Here is a 23,060-nt window from a genome sequence, read left to right as displayed (position 1 = left end):
CTCAGTAATTATGTCCCCACTGGATGCAACAAATGCCTTGTTTGTAATGGGTTTTATTGTTTTTGTCTTGTCGTGCCGGGACACAAGGCATCACAGTATGATAAGGGGCGTAACATTTCCGTCACACGCTTGAGGCATTCAGCCAATTTCAACACACTGGATAGCTGGCCAATCAGCGTACACCTCGCTTTTCAGACCGATAAGCTTTGTAAAAATCGACGCGTTTCAGAAAGGTGGGGCATAGATGAGAAACAATAATGTACATTACGTGGAAAATAATGTTTTTTTTTAACCTTAAACCGCATAAACACTTCATTACACTAAATACACAAAATAATGTTCTTTTTAGCAGCATCATATGACCACTGTAAATTTTTTTTGTACCCTCAGATTCCAGATTTTCAAATAGTTGTATCTCGACCAAATATTGTCCTTTCCTAACAAACCATACATCAGTGGAAATTTAGGTTTTATTTATTCAGCTTTCAGATGATGTACAAATCTCAATTTCAAAAAATTGTCCCTTATGACTGATTTTGTGGTCCAGGGTCACATATGCTATTTCCTCTTAGTGTAAATAGCATCTAATGAATAGCAAAAATCGCCCAGCTGTAGGCCCCAACCCCCCACGACCCTAACTGTGTCTACACCAAATGACACCGCTGTCGTGTCACATCACACTGCAACAGCTAGAACATGTCTACACTGGATGCAACAAAGTAACTCACTGTTGTAAATTAATTTGTCCTTCATGTCAAAAGTAGCGCACTCACTTGCAGTTATAGAAATAGAATAGGGCATCAGTTTACTGTCAGGGATTTGTCGCGTCACACTGCGCCACATCCAGTGCAGACAGAATCACTGTTTAGTATGGTTCTACTGATCATTCGCGTTGTGTTGCACTACTCACATTCAAAGTAAACACAGTGTAAAGGTGGATAAGCAGTTTGGATAATGGACAAATTTATTTTTTAAGTGCCTTATACTGGGAAGCACTAAGGGAAGACCTGCATTCTTAGACCAGCTTTTCTGAAAACTTTCTGTCCAACAACAGACTAGTCAATTAGTGAGGTGAATTGGATGTCTAGCAACTAGTAACTGTTGAAATGTCAGCACTCTAAAATTTGGAATTCCAAATATGTAGTACTTGTTGGTCTGTGTATAAATGCAGATGTAACGTCTGACTGTGCTTATTCAGTGTATTGCTCCATGAACACTGCATTTGTAAGATGATGTGTCCCTGAGTTCTTTTTCATTCTGTTGCTCTCCATTTAACTTTTATGATTTTAGTAACTATTTTACTCAGAGCCTGGTCTATCTATTTTAAAAGTGACAATGGATAGAAGACAATGGAGAGAAGAGAGGGAAAGGATCTCAAACTGGGGACTAGAAATCGATTCATCTGAGGCACATCAGTGCTATACTTTATGTCAGAGCGCTGCCCACAAAGCTATGGCTTTAACTCTGAGCCTGTTCTGAGCTACATGCGCTCAAGCGGTCTCTGTTTAGAGCTGATTGTAGATAATTTCTGATAGGTGAGATGTGTTCTAGAGCTCCTTAGAGGAGTGTTACAACTCCTCCAGTCACCCTAAAGGCTTTGAAGGCTTTTGAAGGGATAAAAGGATGACTAAGATGTTATTGGAGTATGGAGAGATCATACATAAGTCAGAAAAAAAGGCTCCTCTTTGTCTATTGCTTTTCATCATGGGGACTAGATTTTGTTCCAAAATATTTCTGTGAACACCATTAGTCTCCTGTCAATTCTCTGAGAGTATTTAAAAAAATAATGAATCTGATTTCCCCCCCAAGTACATTAGTTTTTGTTTGATTGTTGGATAAAAATACAGCAGTCCAGTGTGTGAAAAAGACTCTCAATTTCAAGAAAATGACAGCCCTGATAATGTTTTCACATTGTCATACAGCTCATTTCTTAGATTTCTTTTATTAAAGAACTTTTCAAAGTTTCTCAAGAGATGCATTACAATTAAACAGAGTAATAATGGACCGTTCACATCTCTTTGATTGGTAAATAAAAAAATATATGCATACGTATTTATATATATTTTTGACCTTAACGGGATTGGTTTCCACTGTTATGCCGATGATACTCAACTATATATCTCAACAAGACCAGATGAAACTTCTAAATTATCTAAGCTAACAGAGTGTGTTAAAAATGTAAAAGATTGGATGACCAATAATTTTCTCCTATTAAATTCGGATAAGACAGAGATATTACTTATTGGACCAAAAGACAGTACACCGAATCTCGTGGATTACAGTTTGCAACTAGACGGATGTACGGTTACTTCCTCTACAGTCAAAAATCTGGGTGTTATATTAGATAGCAACTTGTCTTTTGAAAATCATATTTTCCATGTTACAAAAACAGCATTCTTCCATCTTAGAAACATTGCCAAGTTACGAAACATGATACCTGTTTCTGATTCAGAAAAGCTAGTTCATGCATTCATGACCTCTAGACTGGACTATTGTAATGCACCGCTAGGTGGTTGTCCTGCATCTTCAATAAACAAGCTACAGGTAGTCCAAAATGCAGCGGCTAGAGTCCTTACCAGGTCAAGAAAATATGATCATATTACCCCAATTTTACAGTCTCTGCACTGGCTACCTATCAGTTGCTTTGACACAATCTGTATTGTTAAAAGCGCTATATAAATAAAGGTGACTTGACTTGACTTGACTTAAAATGAGTAGATAGTTAAGAGAAGAAAGAAAATAATTGGTGTGAAAATCTTGGGGTAATGTGGCTGACAAATAATACAGGTAACAGTATGCCAGAGCATGTGCGCTAATTGCTTCATAGTCCAGCATGCTATCTAAAGGGCATTTAAACTGATTGGTGGAGTTGGTGATTTGAGGCGACAGTGACTATTGGCAAAACTTCAACGTTTCTGGTCTTCAGCATTCACATACAAATGAATGGCAGTGAGTGGAGCAAAAAAGTCTAGTGTAACCACCTCCATACACTGAGCAACTTTAACAATAAAACAGATGACTCAACTGCTGAACTACAAGATTGATTTTGTATGTTGTTTGTTTTAGATGGAGACAGATAGTTCAGCTGAAGATACTTTAGAGGCTAATACTCCATCATCCACTGACCAATCTTTACTTGATCAGAAGGTAAGATCTTGTGTTATTCAGGGTTCCCACGCTTCTTGAAAGTACTTGAATTTCAGACAATGTTTTATGTAAATGTTTAGTGTAAGTGAACTAAGTAATGTAAGGTCTTTCATAACACTACATATGCTGGGGTGTGAATTTGATAGGTGCTTGATATAAAATAAATGGTGCTTGAAAAAGTCCTTGAAAGTCCTTGAATCTGGTGTTCATGAAAGAGTGAGAACCCTGGTTATTGTCCTTTTTTATTGTCCTTACTTAAATATAAAACATTTTACAAAGACGTTTACAAAATGTGTTTGAAGACACTTTCGATCCATACTTCAAATTACTTTTTTGAGCATAATAATGCATTGTCTAGGTCCCTCTAGTTTCAGCATATCATATTTTTTATCTGTAGGTAAAAAGTTAAGCCATGTTTATCAGGATTAGGGCATGACCCTCTTTGGCCTAAGTCACAGGACCGATTACACCAGCTAGATGTAAAAAAAAGTTGGGTGTAAGCCCTACAATGGGCTTAGCTACGTCCAGCCTTCCTATAAATATTTACATCTGTTGCACCAACTAAAACTATGACCAGGCACAACTACACCCAGTGTAGACAATGCACATCCATGCCGAAACATTCTACTGCTGAGATGCTATGCTCATGACATCATACCAAGTGAAGCCGTTGAACCATGATTTCATTAATATTATATTAATAGTTAATATTTCCTAACAAGTCAGCGTTATATCTGAAGTCTCCCTGCACATTCTTACAATGTAAGTGTCCTATTAGTGATGCACCAAAATTATTATTTTAGCTACTGTAACACCAAAACTGAAAGTTTTCATTTAGCCGAAACAAAAATAAATTCTGTTTAATAATTTAAATAATCAAATTTATTTAATAATCAACACTCAAATAAAAACTTTTGTACAAACATTTAACTTGCACATAAGGCAGTTTTCATGTCAATGCTTTAAACTGTTATGTTTCCATTTTGTTAAAATATAAATGTTTGGTGTATGTAATAAAAACTTTCATGGTAGATTTATTCAAACATACATTAAAAAATTTCTAGTAGTAAAGAGGAGGAGATGATCAGTTCACTTACCACTTGAACTGAGACAGCTACAGTGAACGCCACATTAAAGAGCATCAAAACCATATATATATATTTTTTGTATTTCATTATAAAATTGACAGAATTTGAAAGCTGAGACTTTGTTTCATGTTAAAAGTAACAAAGCACAAAGCTCATTGCAGTTATTGAATGGCAGACTTAAAGGCATGGAATATTATTTCCAAGCATTTATACTGTCCCTCCGAGCACAATGCTGCATGGTACGGTTTCTGCTCTTGACGATTGTTATATATTGCTAATCCTGCCTGAAAAGACCATAAATATTACAGTCCACGTCTGCAGTAATAATTAATTCACAGACATGAATCCTAAAAATGAACCGTCCGAATAAATCATGTACACTTACCTTTGTCTAGGCATATGATTATTCTCAGTTGTAGTGTGTAATGCATGGCTTTTATAAAACTGAATTGTTTAATGCACCAACAGCAGAGCCAAAAGCATGTTAGGCTAATAACTGATCACATATGACTAAGCTTATAAATTTTACATATTTCCATCTGAGCTTTGATACAAATCAACCCCTGTTCTGATTGGGCAAAAAGATGCAGGTTTATCTTGTCTTCTGTTATTTTCTAGGTGGAGCTGCTCCTGAAAGAGGTTCAAGAACTGAGAGATGAGCTCAAAAGCAAAGAAAGGATGATCGCTGAACTTTCCCAGCAGCTGGTATGTATTATAGTCTAAATATTTACTTAAGAGGAACTGACTTCAAACATTAACCAAAAATCAGAATGACACCAGCACTGTAGAAATCACTCAGAAAAATGCAGTTCTGAGAAAAGTGGGAAAATGCTATATTATTAGCATGTTATTTCCGATAGATTACTGAGATGTGCTATGGTAAGTAAATAACTCGTCAATGAGATTGTGAATGAGGCAGTAACAATAAAATCATGTTACTACTAAATATAAATTAATCTGTCTTAAAACAGGCAGTGTTGAACTGATTATTAATTACAAAATCTAATTCTTGCATGCAGAAGCTGTATTTATTTATTTAAACAGTTTCTTATCAAAGCAACAAGAGTGAATATTCTGTTAGGAAATTACATTGGCAGACATGCAATGAAAAATTGTTGCCAAATGAGATTTTGTACATGAACCCTGAAATCAGATCCTTTCTTAATCATTTGAATTTTCTCATAATTCATTATTTCTCTAGTTTGAATTTGTGTGTGTATGTATGTGTGTGTGTGTGTGTGTGTGTGTGTGTAGGAGTTTGTCTTTCATACTTGCATATGTTATATGAAAAATTAAAGCTAATTTTAGGCAAAGTAATTTAAGTAATCATATTTTTTGCATTGTGACATTTTCATTTAACACATTTGTATTCTATTTATTTATATTTTTGTAATTTGTAATCAGTGATGATTCTCATTAGATTCTACCTCATATTGTATACATAATATATCATTTTTGCTTAAATACCATAATTGTTATAATTGTCATATTGTTACAATACAAAACAGCTTAACTGTTAAAACAGGATTCTTTTTTTAAATAGCGAAATTTATTAATTTGATTTTGGGGTATTGTGATGTGTTGTGACCTATTGAGAGTTCCCTGGAAAAACCAACCAAATGTGATGAGATCATTGTGTCATATGTATGCTGTTAATTATACTGTTTTATGTGGCTGTACATGAGCATTTTATTTTTAATTTTCATAGTCTTCTCCAGTAGAGGATATGCAGTGCCGCTGCTTGCAGGGCTCAGAGTCTAACAAGGAGTCACCGGAGCACCAGGACAAGGATACTCAAACCTTGTGGAAGGCACATAATGTAAGTAGTATACATGCAGAGATAGAAAGCATGAACAGGGCAGCTTTATCACTATAGTGTTGGGTATATTAGGTACATAGTTAGGGATATAGCTACATTTACCCCTCAAATCACTTCTACCATAGTGTGTAATTTGTAAACTAATACATTGTGTTGTTTGTATCATGCATCAGCTTCATATTTATGGATGTTCTGACATAGTAAATTTGCTCTTTAACTCACCTGATACACCATTGAACCTGTGATGCAGAGCACTTCGGTACAAGTCCTGTAAAAACAAGTCATGAAAGAGCTCAAAGACTTGTATAAGCAAACTAAAGTGGCATGGTTATGCGTGTTTGCTATTGTTAACACTATCTGTTAGGATTAGGGTAGGGTTTATGTTGGTAGTATGTTATTTACAAATGTCTGACTCCCATGTTACACTGCAACACATAGGGACAGTTGCATTGTGTCGTGGACGCGCGTTCATGACAGTATCATGATGCGAGTGTGTGGCGGCGCTGACCCAGATCCGGCATAATAACATCATGACGCCGGATCTGGGTCAGCGCTGGCGCCGCCACACGCTCGCGTCATGGTACTGTCGTGAACGCGCGTCCACAAGTGACGCAGTAGAGACGAAAATGTGGAATAAAGTCGTTATTTTTGTTTTCTTTGCGCAAAAAAGTATTCTCGTAGCTTCGTAACTTTACAGTTGAACCACTGATGTCACACGGACTACTTTGTCGATCATCTTGGTACTTTTCTGGACCTTGAACGTGGTAGTTACCTTGTTGTCTATGGGAGGGTCAGAGAGCCCTCAGATTTCATAAAAAATATCTTAAATTGTGTTCTGAAGATGAACGAAGGTCTTACGGGTTTCGAACAACACGAGGGTGAGTAATTAATGACAGAATTTTCATTTTTGGGTGAACTAACCCTTTAAATGGATCTCATTTGTTGTTTTGTGGTTCTGTACTGACACAGTCATGGACAACAGGGAAAAAGAGTGCAGTTATTCTTCAGAAAAGACCCCTCAGAGGGGTCAGATCAAAGACAAAGGAAAATGTTGATGTCTGACAAAACTAAATAGCTCAAAGCGGCGCAGGCATGAGTGTAATTGAGTTTCCTGTGTGTTGTTAAAGGTTTGGTACTTTTCACAAAGAGGACAAAAATTGGTCCTGGAAATTGTTTTCTTAATAAATTAGCTTACCCATCTGAAAATGTTGATTGTCAACCTCAGGTTGTCATTCTAAACACTGTGTGTTGTTTTATTTTTCATTCATTATAGGAGGTTTGACATTTTTGAAACAAAATAAAACAAGTTTATTTTAAAATGTTTTTGAAATTAGGTAAAATGAAAATTGCCAATCAGTGTGTACATTGTCTACTGAGAGTAGTATTACCAGAATTTCAATAGTTGGTAACAATGCCAGTGAAATTTCACTTTTCTTGGTACCATAGCATGACTATGAGCTATTATTAAGTATCATTGCGTGATGACATTTCAGTCATTGCGTTTTTGGATTCAGTTTTGCATTTAAATACAGTTGGCAGTGTACTTAGCAGAAGTTATTATTATTATATATATTTTTTAATTTTGAATGTTTTGAAATTAACTTCAACTTTTGAATTTGAATTAATTTCAAATTTTTAAATTACAGAAAGCATGCAAAGAGTGCCCATTTTATAATTACTGAACCTGTCAGTCACTTTTGTTCAGCTTGAGCTCACTCTTGCTAAAACACCCATTATTAAAATTAAATTAATAAAATAAATAAATACAAAAAAAAATCTATGTACTATTTACATTGTGACGGTCACATGAGCTACACTCACTTCACTTACATTGTCGGCTGCTGCACCATGTTGCCTTCTCATTGAAAATGAATGACTATTTCACTTCATCACTGCAGATCACTGTCAATGTGAACACACCATTAGAAGTTTCTATACATGGTAAGTCAGCTTGATCAGGGTGTTTTCTTGGGCGATATCAGGCATATTTTTGTTGAGAATTTAAATGTGGAAATTTGCCTTTGGTTGCCCATTTTGAAACAGTTCCCTTATTCCAACCCAGGCCTCAATGAACAGCATGATGCATATTGCACATAAAAATGACAAAATGCTATTCTGTGCACTTTTCAAGATGAAATTTCTGGATTTATCAGAGTTTGCCAGGTATGTAACGGGACAGTCAAAAAGGAGAGTAGTTGATGTGTGAATCTAATTACAGCTTTTTTTCCCCCCTGTTCTGGCACTAAGACTGAGAGATAAACGATCATCTAACTTTGTGTATCGTATGTGTGTGTGTGTGTGTGTGTGTATGGTGCTGGGATCAGCATTTCTCTTTCTCTTCCTCTGTACAGGGCATTTTGCTTTCCCCTATCCTCTCCTCTTGGCAACACTCACAGCGGGGGAGTGTGCAGCCATGTGCACCACGTCACCACAGACAGAGTGAGTCCTTAACCAAGCGAACCAGTCTGTGCACTAGCCCCAGTGCTTGCTGCATGGCCGCCTGCCTCTCCCTTGTGCCCCCTTGAGTCATGCACACAAATCCACCATCCAGTCACATTCTAGTGCAGAATCAGTCCTTCATTTGCTCTCTTTTTAGTTTCATTGTCCTTATGTCTCCTGTTTGTCTGCTTGGTTTGAAGTCTGCAGACCTCATTATTATTTTTTTTCTATACAGTTCTTATGACGACTGTCTGTAAAGCCAGACAGTCATCATACTCCCATTTAATTAATTTGTCCTGTACTTTTTGTCCCTCAACCGACTTTCCTAGAAGATCGGAGCTGATTGATTGTTTTCAAAAGAGCACATCTTATGAGATATCTGGTTTTGTCATCTTTTTTTCATTGAAAATATGCAGTTGTGAGTCAGATCCTGTAAGGAAGAATCGTTGACCCCAACATTTTAATTTGATCATTTACTCTCCCTTATCTCATTCCAAATTTTTCTTTCAGTCATACAATAGCTTTTTTGAGGAACTGCCCAAAATATAAACATGTATTCATTGAAAATGTTGTCCTTTGCTGCTTTCAAATCATGTTCATGCAGTCGTTCATGAGACACAAGATATTTGATCGTAACACATGAAAAACAAAGATGTAACTTGATGAAACTCACCTTGAGATGTCAAGTTTGAATGTATGCAAATTGTGATTCAAGAGCTACAGCAGATTTTCAATGAATCGTCAGAAAGTAACCCTTCAGTCTTTGTTCCTAATAAAACATTTTGCATGGCTTCAGAAGAGTCATATTGACTATTTTGTGATACTTGACAACCTCAATGCTTTCATTGTAAACAAAGGAGCAACTTGGACATTCTGCTAAGCATCTATTTTTGTGCTTCATGGAAAAAAGAAATATGGAAGCATTTATTTTATTTTATTTTTTATTTTTTTGGAACAACATGAGGATGAGTAAAGGATCAGCTGTGTAGTAACCCATCATACAGTAGCTGCCATCATATTTATGGAAACAAATCATCTAATAAACAGAATTTGTCTGAAAAGACCTTCCCCACAAAACTTTTTGGTGAAAGTGCATGTAACCTATGGTGAAGTCAGAATGACTGCTAATACTTTCAGAAGGCAGCTGTGGGAGACTGGTATTAGGAAAGAGAGCTGCTAGTACATTACAGGACCACTTTTGATCTGGCAATGTGGGATCCTCAGAGAACGGCGACAACTTTTCGACTTTAAGACACATATTCAGTCTCTGTCTTTGGTAGTGTGCTTAGATTGAGCTGTCCAGACAGAATCTAAATTCTGCCTATTTTTAGTTGAGCATGGACCTGAATGCATTTTTTTTTGTTGCTTTCATTCATGTCATGTGAAGCACAAAACTTTGATCACTGTCATGGCTGAATGGGCTGTTCAGTTTTTGCAATTCTTTTTTTAAGTTGGCTTGTGAAAGCCAACTTACTGAAATGCTATTTAAACTTCTTCTTATTATCATTCTTCTGATTTAAATTATCAACTGTATCTCCTCCTAGAGCTTTAACTCTACAGACTCCAAACTCAGCCCAGCTCTTCAGACTGATCTGACCGGGTGTGCTATATCTTTTCTAACTGATCGGACTTATGGTTTTCTTAAAAATGAATATTAAAAATCATAAAAATCCCATAGACTTACATTGAAAAGTCTCTGCTCACCTGAACATTCCGACAAACTCCAACTGTCAAAATTCAAATCTAAACACACTGAAGCCCATTAGACTCACTCAGACTTGCCTTCTATGTACTATTTCTAACCCATTCAAACTCATTTATCTATCTATCTATCTATCTATCTATCTATCTATCTATCTATCTATCTATCTATCTATCTATCTGTCTATCTATCTGTCTATCTATCTATCTATCTATCTATCTATCTTCAGTCTGATCCTATCTATCTATCTATCTATCTATCTATCTATCTATCTATCTATCTATCTATCTATCTATCTCTCTACAGACTGTATTGCCTTCAAAACATTCAAACTTTGAGCTTTTAAAACTTTTTAAACTTCTTAAACTTTTTAATCTTTTCAAACTTTTTCAAACTTTCTGGTCCGGCTTTCTCAAGCCAACTTAAAGTTTGTCTTGACGAACTTTTTTATCTAGTTTTATATTATTGTTATAGTAAAAAGTTTGCCTTCCTGTTGTTTGTCTTGTGTGCTGAGGTCGCTTCCTGTTCTGCCCCTGCCATCTGTTTAAATCTTTTATTGACTGATTTTTCCTTATTGTTTCTCTCCCTCTGCCTCTCCCAAACTCTGGAAAAAGGAGTGGAGCATCTAGTACATTACTTCAGAGACACTGCGTGGTATAGTACTGCCTGTCTTTTCTCTAAAACACCCTCTCAACTCCTTCATCTTTTCTTTCTGTTTGCATGGTCTCTTACTCTGTACAGTGAGGACACTCCATCTGCATCATACAGGTTCACACTGCTGTCATTCTTACTTTAAACCTATCTCTGTTTTTCATTATCTTGTACTCTCTATAAGTCTTACCAGTTTAACTAACCCCTATAGTTCTGTGAAATCTGTGTATTGGAAGTTTACATGGAGTCAAGACCAGTACAAGATCCAGAAAAATATTAGAGTGGCCAGCCTGGTCACTTTGTTTATATATAGGCTTAAGTATGTAACATTTACAGGTATAAAGACTTTTTTGAACATTTGGATAGATACTGAAATGTACAATACGGACTTATTGAGAGCATCTACAAAAAACAAAAACAACATTATTACATATTTGCTGTTATAGAAATGTAAAATATTACAAATCTTACAATCATAAATATATAAACTGTAAATATCAAAAATATTTGATATATTTAAATTTTAGATTATATAAATCTAAATATAGATTATAGATGTATTTTAGATCACTTAACCCTAGCCCCAAACCTAAATATGACCACTTTTAAAGACACTATAAAAAAGAATATACTGTACAAAATATAATTTGGCCGAAGAAAGCATAATGAAATTTTAGTTTCAATATACCAATACATATTTTTTGAGCTTGTATTCCCACTCTTCGCTCTTCAGAATCTGCAAAATGTTAATTATTTTACCAAAATAAGAGGGATCATACTTTATTTAGTACTGACCTGAATAAGATATTTCACATAAAAGATGTTTACATATAGTCCTCAAGAGAAAATAATAGTTGAATTTATAAAAGTGACCCCGTTCAAAAGTTTACCCTTGATTCTTAATACTGTGTTCTTACCTGAATGATCCACAGCTGTGTTTTTTGTTGTTGTTTAGTGATAGTTGTTCATGAGTCCCTTGTTTGTCCTGAACAGTTAAACTGTCTGCTGTTCTTCAGAAAAATCCTTCAGGTCCCACAAAGTTTTGGGTTTTCCAGCATTTTTGTGTATTTGAACCCTTTCCAACAATGACTGTATGATTTTGAGATCCATCTTTTCACACTGAGGACAACTGAGGGACTCATATGCAACTATTACAGAAGGTTCAAACGCTCACTGATGCTCCAGAAGACTCAAAAACTTTTGAACAGAATGGAGATGTGTACATTTTTCTTATTTTGCCTAAATATCATATTTTTCATTTAGTACTGTCCTTCAGAGGCTACAGAAGATAGTTACATGTTTCCCAGAAGACAAAATAAGTTAAATTTACCCTGATCTTCAAATTTACGTTATGTAAATAATGGTTAAACAATTACAGAAATGTTACTGATTTTAAGGTTTTAAGGTGTAGTCTTGTTAAACATGATGTAATCCTTTGAAACAAATTTCACAAAAAGTCAGACTGAACAGAATGAAATGTTATCATTTCAAATTAAATGAGTCAACTGTGTTAAAAAAAATTTGATCGAAAACATAATCTCAATGATCATAAATAGAATAGCATCAACCAATTAATTCCATATTTCACTTTTTATAAATAAGGATACATAAACGTGTATGTCGTTCATACGTTGGTAATTTACTTAAAGGGGTGGTTCACTGGGTTTTTTCTAGGCTTGATTGTGTTTATGGGGTGCAGTCTAACGTGTTAATGCTTCGTAAAAAAAAAAAAAACGCATTACTTTTCACATAACTTACCTTTAGTCTACACCGCTCTGTCCCTTCTCATTTGAACGCTCCGATGAGTTCATGTTTTTATGAAGCCCCTCCCTCAGAAATATGCATTGGGCTCAGATTGGTTAGCTGGCTCAGTGTGTTGTGATTCGCTAAACTGTCAGTGTGCGTCTAATCGTCACGCCCCTCAGCTCAGTGGCATGTGCTCCGGTTGTATTGTAAACGATGTCTCAATATTGCTTATCTATAGAGTGGGGGAACTACACTGAACAAAATTATAAATGCAACACTTTTGTTTTAGAGAACCGCTGCTTTTGAACATTGATTTTGAAACCTGTGAATCCATTAGAATCGTTAGAAGACAGAATCGCGATTCATATATGAACAGATTTTTATGTGCACCTCTAGTTTTCTCTTCCTCTTCTCTAAAGCAGCGCAGCATGGCCTCGCCCCCTTTGCTGCCTTTTCCCGAGGGCGGGGTTTATCTGGGTTTGTGATGTCACAAACCCGGGAAGTAACTCGTTGTAGTCCCTACCAGCTGTTTTTGTAGGCATTAAACTGCCAGAATTTTAAAAGACGATATCTCCGTTTGCATTGTACTTTCAGCTTTGTAACTTGCAGATATTGTTTATGCTCAAACAACAACATTACACACTAAATAACGTTAACAAAGTGAAATCGCAATGAACCACCCCTTTAATAGACACTATGGTCCAGTTTTAAAAACCGCTTGCGATAGTGCAAACCGTCTTTTTGCATTAAAATAGTACTGTCAGGTTTTACTAAAAACACGCAGTGAAGAATTAGCACTAAAAAGGCGTGAACAGAGTTATATTTGCGCCTTATCTTATTGAATATGCATTTGTAGGAGTTTCCCTTTCAGATGCAAAATTTATGGGAGGAGAGTATTCAAATGAATCACGCAACGTGATTTACTTACGTTTACATTCGTCAAATTACTGGTATTTGCGCCATTATTTAACGCCCAAAAAAGCATGTCTTAAACTATTTTGCGCTTGAAATGGCTGCAGTTACTGTTGCTGAGGAGGCACCGCAGAGAACAGAGAGCGCGTGGTAGAAGGAAGAGGATTTCCACACGTATTCATTTATTTGGAATGCCAGAAGAACACATTATCCGAACATATCGTTTGCCAAGCCATGTTATTTTTAATTTGCTTCAGGAAAAAAAAGACAACTTGGAACCCTCAACTAGGAGTCACGTATAATACTAGGTCTATTAAAACTTCTTGCAACCCTTCATTTTTTTGGTCCCTGGTTCTATTCAACGTACTGTGGCTTCTTTATTTCTTTATTCTTTATTTGCGACTACGCTAATTTGCGCTGTGCTTGGTAGATCGTGTTAGTCAATGTGTAAATTAGATGTTGCGTCTGTGTTCTTTAATCTACACGTTGTTAGTAAATCACCCACAGAAATTTCCACGCCCATCGGCGCTGTTTTGGAATTGCGCTCTCGCGCTAATTTGCCTTGTTTAGTAAAACTGGCCCTATGTCTGTGTATACGTTTGATTGTCTGTGCATAAGTAAATGTAAGTGTGGTATACCAGACCCCCAAGACTGAAACTAATACCAGATTCCCTAAAGCCTGAGGTATGCTTTGATTTTTCATCTGCTGTGTCATGCACAGTCAAGCATTTTAGTTTACTTTACTGAACATGAACTTATGCAGACATGTGACATGCAGTGGACAGTACTGAGTTGCTTTACACCAGGGGTGGGCAACTCTGCCAATGTACATTGTCCTGCAGAGTTTAGTTTCATCTTTAATCAAACACACCTGAAACATCTAACCAAAGTCTTCAGGATATTTTGAATTGTACAGGCAGGTGTGTTTGATAAAGGATGGAGCTAAACTCTACAGGACAGTGGACCTTAAAGACCAGAGCTGCCCATCCTTGATTTATACTTTCAAACTTGTTTCAAAGTTGAACAAATCAAGGTATCCTCTGACCTCCTTGCATGTCCATTTTTGTTGTTTTCTAACTTCATCTCCTGTTGTTTTTATTGACATTTCCGCATTCTTCTTCGAGTAGCTTTAAAAGAAATGGCCCAACTTTTTGCTATAGTGAAATTCACAGCATGAACACTGTGTGCGAGATGCAGTTCCTAATGAATAACTGAAGCAAATATTGGGCTTAAATTTGAGGCCTAGATCCAGACCAAGGTCTGTATGCCCAAGAACCAGACTGTCCATTTTAAATGGAGAAATGGAGAAAATGCTGAATTAATTCCAACATTAATTTCAAACATCGCACCTCAGACTGTCAGACCAAGACATCAAGTGATGAGACAAAGGCCCAATCCGAGGCTGTATTTATGTGGTCCTGAGAGTTCTCAAGCTCAGGACCATAAGACCAAGACTTCATCTTCGTTTTTTACACCCCTAGCCCTTTGTTGTTGTACTTTTGTGTAATTAGGAATGCAAGATATACTGGTTCTGAAAAATGCAGTATGGAAAATGTAAAAAAATATGATACCGACATTGTGAAAATGTTGGAAGATCAGTCAGTGAGACATTCAGTGAGCCAGCTGAGTGATGAGAAATGGTAGACAAAACAAAAGATGTTGATTTCAATATCTTTGCCCTCAACTCACTAAAAAAAGGCTTGGCATTCAGAGAAAACAAAATGTTAACCGACAAACCAGTCTGTAAACAATTCCACAAAACATGCCACTTTAAGAGGCAACTCATCAAACCATGCAAACCTGTGCTCATCCTGAATTACACCCTGGACTTCAGCCACTGACAAGTTTGCAAAATCAAATTTTCAAAAGAATTATTAATGTTGTTATATTTTTCACTCACTAGTTCTTCACTATATGTGCTGATGTGGCCTGTTGACGCCACTGGTACACAAATCAAACAAAATACTGTGCTTGGATTTCTAAGTTGAAGTGTTAATTATGTTAAAATGCTTACAAAACAAGCAAAAAACTTTTGTATCGACATTATTTTTTGTAGGACAGTAATTTTCTATTTCATCTTACCAGTCATCTAAGATTGCCTAGTACAATGATAATTAAGTATTGATACTGAGGTGGCAGAGCTTGGTATTGTACTATTTTATTTTATTTATTTGTTTTGGCTTTTTTCTTTTCTTTTCTTTTCTTTTCTTTTCTTTTCTTTTCATCTTACCAGTCATCTAAGATTGCCTAGTACAATGATAATTAAGTATTGATACTGAGGTGGCAGAGCTTGGTATTGTACTATTTTATTTTTTCTTTTCTTTTCTTTTCTTTTCTTTTCTTTTCTTTTCTTTTCTTTCTTTCTCTCTTTCTCTCTCTCGCTCTCTCTCTCTCTCTCAACAAACAAAAGCAACAGCAAGAATGAAAGACTTTCCTAAAAAAATCAAATAAAAAAAGAAAGTCTAAATTAATCCTTATTAAATATATTTAATATTTTACTTTTACATATCACCATATGCTGAAGTGCTTAGAGTAACAGAAAATCACACTTTCAATGGGCTTTTTTGCCTAATGAAAACGTCTGTCTTCATTTAGTACTTACTTCTTCATTTTTCAGGTAGTAGTCATCTATGGTTCTTGTAATAATTCTGCATACCTGATCATACAACATCTTTCCTCGCATCCATCATCCTTTTTGTTTTGTGTAAGTAGGGAACATAGAGTACATGATCCTTGAGGTGTAATTACATGATGTGCTTTTATGTTCTCTAGTTTGTTCTTCACACCTCATTGCCATGCAAACTCCTCTTTTAGACTAAACCGTAATACAAAAAACTGAAGTTTCCCTTGAATTACTGCCTTTAGAAAAGGACATTATTGTAATTCAGATAATTATTTGAAATGCTGGAGGTGGTAGGTTATCATTATTACAATGCATATTTGGAGTCAATGTAGGTACATGGAAATCAAATGAAACAGCAGCACCCCTGGCATCAGCTATAGTTTTGAGTGATGCATTTCATGGAAACAAACAAAAAAAAAAGGTTCTCCAACTGGGAGAAAGTCATTTGTCGAGAACTGAGGGCTCTTCATATTGTGAGAATCTTCTGACAGTTCTGTTCATTTCATTCACGAATTTGTGTATACTTGTGTAGTAATTTTTCTCTGCATGCTCTCTGTTCTTTCTTTTCTTCTTTTCAATATTTGTCTGTCTACCTTTTCCCTCCCTCCATAGCTTCTTTCTGTCACCTTTTCTCAGCTGCCATATTTTAATTCTTGGTGAGCTGTCATAAATTATGTATGAACAGCTGAGCGCCCCACACACCTCAGCTAAGACTTTCTCTGAAGTTTTGATGGGGTTGTAGGTGTTCTCATGTTAGCCCAATTGAGACTTCACCTCTCTAGACAAAACCCTCACTGCCCTGTCTCATCCATTCTAAATGGACTGTGGAAAAAACTTCAAAGGACTATATTTTTGAGAAGAGGTCTGGGGCCTGGAAATGGCACAAAACACAGAGATAGGCTCAGTCAATAAAACAAGCATACAACACTGCATTGTATGGAGGATGGTATCCATTAGAGGGTGCTGTGGACCAGGAAATGAAGTTGCATTTGTGAACTAGAGGAGATAATGGAGATTGGCTATGGGCATTTTTTTTGACAAATAATGTCGATTTTGTCATTATTTACTCACCTCATGTTACTCAACCAGTCTTAATAATTTACTATTACACATGCTAGCATTCAACTAGTGTGATCCAACCTTGTGTGAACAAAAGTAGGCATATATGCAATCTTTTAACTCGCACCATGCTTTCTGTCTTTTAAAATATGTAATCCTGGTCATTTTTGCATGGTATTCACGTGAAGACAACATAAAGGGACTTTGGTGACTATTCCTAAAGCTCTGTTTACATGAACTAATACCACCCACCGGAAATCATACAATGAAACAGCAGAGCAGACATCAAAGACTCAGCTAACAATAGTACTGTACTCCAGCACCTCAGTGTCCTGCATACCACAGAGCCTTGCATCACATGGAATAATTCACTTTGAGTGGATAGGTTGGCTTCTCTATTAATATCATGTATTTCTTGTGATCTTGAATTATTAAAAGCAGGCAGAAATTTGTCTATGTACCATCCTTAGAAAGCCCCCGTGTCCTACTTTGGATGTTTTGCTTTGTGACAATACTAGCTTCTCTATTATAGATGCTTTTTGGTGCCGGTCGTAAGTTGTTAACTTGAATTGTGTACTACTTTGTCAGTCTGAGAGTGCGCTTGAGTGCATGTGCTACTTTGACAGTGACCTCACCACCTCACGTGTAAGTCTGCATCATTGCTAATGAGTGTGGAGAGGCTGAGCTCCACTTTGCCAAGAACTGTAAGGATCAAAGCCCTCTCAGACAGCTTGTCATGTGTGGATGCTTCACTCTGTCTCACTCCAGTCTGAGTTAACATCCAGATTAGAGATCGACCGATATGGGTTTTTCTATAACCGATGCCGATGTTTAGAGGTCAGGGTCAGCCGATGGCCGATATGTGCTGCCGATTTTTAGGGCCGATATCTTGAAGTTTTCCCCTTTATTTGCATGCTAAAATGTCACACTAATAATAAGTGGATGCACAACATTTCTAAACTTAACATCATCATTTATTGAACACTGACTTGAACCATCTCTCGAATCTTAATTTTGTGCACTGCACGGTATTAAAATAAAATATTTATCCAAAGTTAACCAAACAAATCAATAAACTTACCAAGTATTAAATATATAAAACAGGTACTGTTACTGGTACAGGTATAAAAAACAAAACAAAACTGTCAATCATTTACATAAAAGTTTTAGAGCATTTATCAAGCAGCCAGCAGTGTCGCTAGCACCAAACATTTTGTCTCCTCCATTCTTGCAAACCTTTTCTGCAAGCTTTGCAGCATGGTTTCTCTTAGTGTTTTAATCCCCCTCGTGTTAGGACCCTCTGCCTGAAGCACCATCTTCAGCACAGCAATGCTTGGGATGACACTGGAGATGGAAGCCTCTGACCTGCTGATCTCGAGGGTGACTTCCTCAACAGGTTCCAACGTGTCAATCAAATTGGAAACTGTGTCCCATTGATCTGCAGCTGGAGTAGCAATTTTTCCATATTCTTCAGCATAGATATTGAGTGCTCGTTTCTGCTCCAGCATCCTCTGCATGATGTGGAGCGTGGAGTTCCAGCGAGTGGGTTCAGACTGAATGATACCGTGCTGGGGGAGGCCAAGTTCTTTTTGAATTTTTTTCAGATTAGTTAACTGCAAGTAAGCGAACCTTTAACCAGCTGTAGCATTATGCCAGTTCCCGACGGTTCTATGCTATTCGTTTTTTCTTTCACTAAGTGAAGCAACACTTCATAGTTTACTAGTAATATATAGTAAATATATGGCCATAGGACTTTGAAATATCAGAATTTAAGCCTTACCTTTATCTCCCAGGACTGTTGTTGAATCTTCCAAAAGTTTTGGCTTGGGGTCCTTCACATGCGGCAGCAGCACTTTCCACCGCACCAATAACACGGGGCTGCCCGCGGACGTGCCTGACTTTAAATCGGTGCTACTAAACACGGATATCGGCCGATGCCAATATATTAAAAAATGACAAATATCGGCCCGATATATCGGCCGACCGATATATCGGTCGACCTCTAATCCAGAGCAGGTTCGTCTGACGTTGTGTGGCTGCTTGTGGGCATAGTGTCTCTTAGAGCACAACCGATATATCGGTTTGAATGATTAATCAACGTTTATAGTTGCTTTTTTTGTACTGTTTTTTTTAATCAGTTGATAGTTTTTCTTTACAATCCTTTTTATCCCTCTTTATATCCTGTGCACTGGCACTGGATTCAACCTCTGCAGGTGAAATAAAATGAATTATGAACTCTGCATTGAGTTTTGATGCATGTCTATGCTTTGTACACAAAAAGTGGATTTAAAACATCAGAAAAAGCCAAGGTATGTATACAGTAAGCCTTGCCATTACATATCGAACAGTACATCAATAATTTAAGTTCACTCAGAAATCAATATTCTGTCATCATTTACTGTTATGTAGTTTTCTTTCTTCTGTGGAACACAGAACACACGTTGATCTGAGTTTAATGTTTTTTTTTTTTTTTCAAATGTAATTAGCAGTCCTTTAAGGAACAATATGAAATATATAACATATCTATATGGAGACAAGGCTAATTTCAGTCAGAACTACATCTGAGTGTTGTAATGTCTGTCCTTACTGTGGTTGAAAATCACTCACATTTTCTGAAAGATTTTGGCTATATCACATAAGTAGTTTAATTAAGGAGCTGATAGAAAGTCACTTCATAATGCTTAAATTCCCCAGCGAGCAAACCAGTTGTGACTTTGGCAAGGAACCAAAAACTTATTTTTATTTATTTATTTATTTTTGTTGTTGTTGTAGGAAGGCTATTAAAAAAATTCATTTAAAAAGACAAGACTTGAGTTGATTTTATTTCTATCCCTTTTCCCCTCTTCCCCTTCTTGTAATCCTTTTCGCAAGTATTTATTTCATATGACAGTCAAATTGAAAGTGAGTCAGTAGTGATGAAGCGTAGCTTTTTATTAATTTTTTAAAATGTAATTAATAATTACTAAACATTCTCATGGTTAAGGCATTACTTTTTGTTTTCTAATAAAGTTCAATACCATTTTTTTCATTAAGTGGAAAGCTTTTGTTCATATTATTGATTGTTGATTAATTTTGCAATTTTAGTTATTGGTATCAGGAAAAATAGGTTGACCTCTAGTGTCTTGTATACCCAATGTTTTTTTTTTTTAGTTTTTCTAGTAATTGAAGAATCACCCTAATATGATTATTCTGAAATTAGTGCAAACAAATGTTCAATAATAGCTTCTTATTTTTTTCTCTCCAATAGCTTCAAATACTACAGACTCCCAGATTCTTACCCAACAAGCTCCACAACCATGAAGGACTTTCAAGTCTAACCTCTTCAGAGGCCCCTTGTGACGGTTTGGATGCCGAGCCTGGTCACCACCCACTGATGCCCCAGTCCTGCTCCCCAGACCTACAAGGTCCCATCACTGTTGAGTCTACCCCAAACTGTGCTATACCAACGGTAACTATATCTGCTGATAGCTTTGCTGCCTTCTCTTCCAGAACTTTTCAGAGCTCTGATCCTGCTGAGCTTGGCCTCATTAGCAGCCAGGTTAAAATCAATGAGCCAGCAACCCCACCAGCTACTGCCAGCTTTTGCTGCAAGCTAGAAGGAGGTATACAAAAACTTCCTTTGAGAAGAAGCAATTTTTCAACTCTACAGCCATCCACTTCTATTAAGAGAGCTTTGACACTCATCAAGTCCCAGGAAGTACAACAGGTCAGTGTGTTTACCGGAGCCCTGGGTAGGTTTGGAGCCACAGGTCTATCCAGAACAAAACATCAACCTTTATCAGCTGCCGGACTGCTTTGCATCAACCCAGCCCGACAAACTACCATGCACAGCACCACTGCACCAATATTTAACCAACAAAATCAAGGGTGCAGTCAGTCTTTATTGCTCAGAAACATAGAAAGCAGTTTGCCCAGAGCCAGTGCCCCCCTCCAGCTCAAACATTCCCGCCTTCCTAAGCCAAAGACAATTTCTTCTCTACCAAACCCTGCGGCTCAGCAAGGTCAAACAACAACCTCCCCTGCTCTGCCTTCTCGTATGCTTCCACAATTCTAGATTAGCTAAGCAGGGCTTTGGGCATCCCACCAGAGTGTAGAAAATCTGCTTCTTAAGGCCCTGCTTGTAAGGCACCAGTCAAGTATCCTGGCAGTTATGCTTACTATGTACAAAACTATGTACAAAGTTGTAAGAGACACTACTGTCAACCTTGTACCTATGAACCTTGCATAAGATATTGCTCCTTTGATAGATTAGCAAGGCACCACTTCTCTAGGATAACGACCAAAACCAAGTAGAGTGGTGTTATTGCTCCCACATGAGTTTTTTTGTATTGCTCTCATTGATTCTGTTGAGAGAGACTTGCTTTTTCCTTTCTTAACTACCACCACTGTATGTGCACCGCGTGGGCCATGATGAAGGGGTGCCCACTGAGATTTTCAGAGCAGCCGTCTCTTCCAATTGCTTCTCTACCCATCTCTCTTTGTACCTTTGTTCTTTGCCACTAGCATGAAGATTGTGTCCTGCTGGAATTGGCCTCCCACCACCGTACCTAATGAGAGCAAGTTCTGGAAGCCAAGTCAGTCTTAACAGCAGAATGAGTTGTAAGGTCATGAACATAATGTAAAATGGAAAGAAAAAAAAGGAACATTAGCCTATACAGTGTGGGAGTTTGAAATGCAAGGTTACTTTATAGTGATTTCACCAAGTAGGACATGTTTTTGTTTGATACAACAGTCCTTTCTGGTCCTCGAATCTGATTGGCTGATAAGAGTGTGATATTAGAGTCCAACTTAACTCCAACAGCCGTTTCACCATTTGTATCACTCCAACCCTAAACCTACCCCTTACAATAATGCAAAAATAGTAATTATTGTTGTACAGTGTGACAAAAATTACACTATATTGATGTGCACATGACCATTAGCCACAGCTGTCTCCTTTCTAGCCTTAAAAGGATAGTTCACCCAAAAATGAAAATTTGATGTTTATCTCCAGCTAGTAAGAGCTGCACACGTAAACCTGGCCTCAATAGGTGTACTAGCGACTGATGATAGAGGCTGCAATCTTCAGTGTGCTTGTTAGCGCACCCACCTCCTGTGTTGGCTGTTGCCAGTTCAAGCTCCACTCAGAGTGGGTCAAGCAGAACTGGTTGCATTGGTTCAATGACCCAGAGGGGAGCGAAGTTCAGACGGGTGAGTTTAACAGAGTCCAGCTAGTAAGAGATGCACCTCATAATAAATTAACAAGTTCCTTGTTCTATGATTTGCAATCAGGCACTGCTCTTGAATCACTGTGTGTTTTGTTTTGCCAAAATGCAAACATGCACAAAGCATTCCTTGATTCCTGTGAGTCACAATCAAGTATAATTCACCTTGACTCTACCAAGTAGGATATGACTTATATATATATATATATACTGTATATATATAAGCAATATCACACTCGTAGACGTGAGATATGGCTGTATATCGGCATGGCTGTGATTCGGCCGTAGGCACGAGGCCTCAGGCCAAGTGCCGTAGGTAATCACAGAGTATGATATTGCGTTAATTCCTCAGCTGAATCTCATATTCACAATAAATTCCAGAAGATCTGGCCAAGGTGAGGCGCTCTCTGCGGGTTTATGAGCGCTGAACAGCCCTGGAGCTCACATCTCCTAAAACGTTGAAACAAATCTTCAAATAGACGTTATCTTTCTTAACAAACCACATATTTGAAGTCCAAACAAGTACATTCTCGCCTAAAAAACTCTTAAAACTATATTCCGTGACACAAAACAGTATTATTTTTAAAATTATACTGGATTTGTGGGTTAAAAGGATAGTTCACCCAAAAATGAAAATTTGATGTTTATCTGCTTACCCCCAGGGCATCCA

At 37.1% G+C, this 23,060-nt stretch overlaps 1 protein-coding gene across 1 annotated transcript in view; it reads left to right on the top strand.

The window, feature by feature from the left end:
* The window catches only part of LOC107653247 (serine-rich coiled-coil domain-containing protein 2-like), a 66,507-nt gene extending 44,338 nt beyond the window's left edge, over window positions 1-22,169 (top strand). Inside the window, exons 7-10 of the mRNA XM_016439917.1 lie at window positions 3,067-3,147; window positions 4,854-4,940; window positions 5,944-6,054; window positions 20,434-22,169. Coding sequence (XP_016295403.1) covers window positions 3,067-3,147; window positions 4,854-4,940; window positions 5,944-6,054; window positions 20,434-21,240 — 1,086 coding nt within the window. The 3' untranslated portion in view covers window positions 21,241-22,169. The remainder of the gene's footprint in view (window positions 1-3,066; window positions 3,148-4,853; window positions 4,941-5,943; window positions 6,055-20,433) is intronic.
* The last annotated feature ends 891 nt before the right edge of the window (window positions 22,170-23,060 follow it).

The sequence above is a fragment of the Sinocyclocheilus anshuiensis genome, unplaced genomic scaffold, assembly GCF_001515605.1.
Source record: "Sinocyclocheilus anshuiensis isolate Anshui unplaced genomic scaffold, SAMN03320099.WGS_v1.1 scaffold151, whole genome shotgun sequence".
Taxonomy (NCBI): domain Eukaryota; kingdom Metazoa; phylum Chordata; class Actinopteri; order Cypriniformes; family Cyprinidae; genus Sinocyclocheilus; species Sinocyclocheilus anshuiensis.
This window is presented reverse-complemented; position numbering and strand designations above follow the sequence as displayed.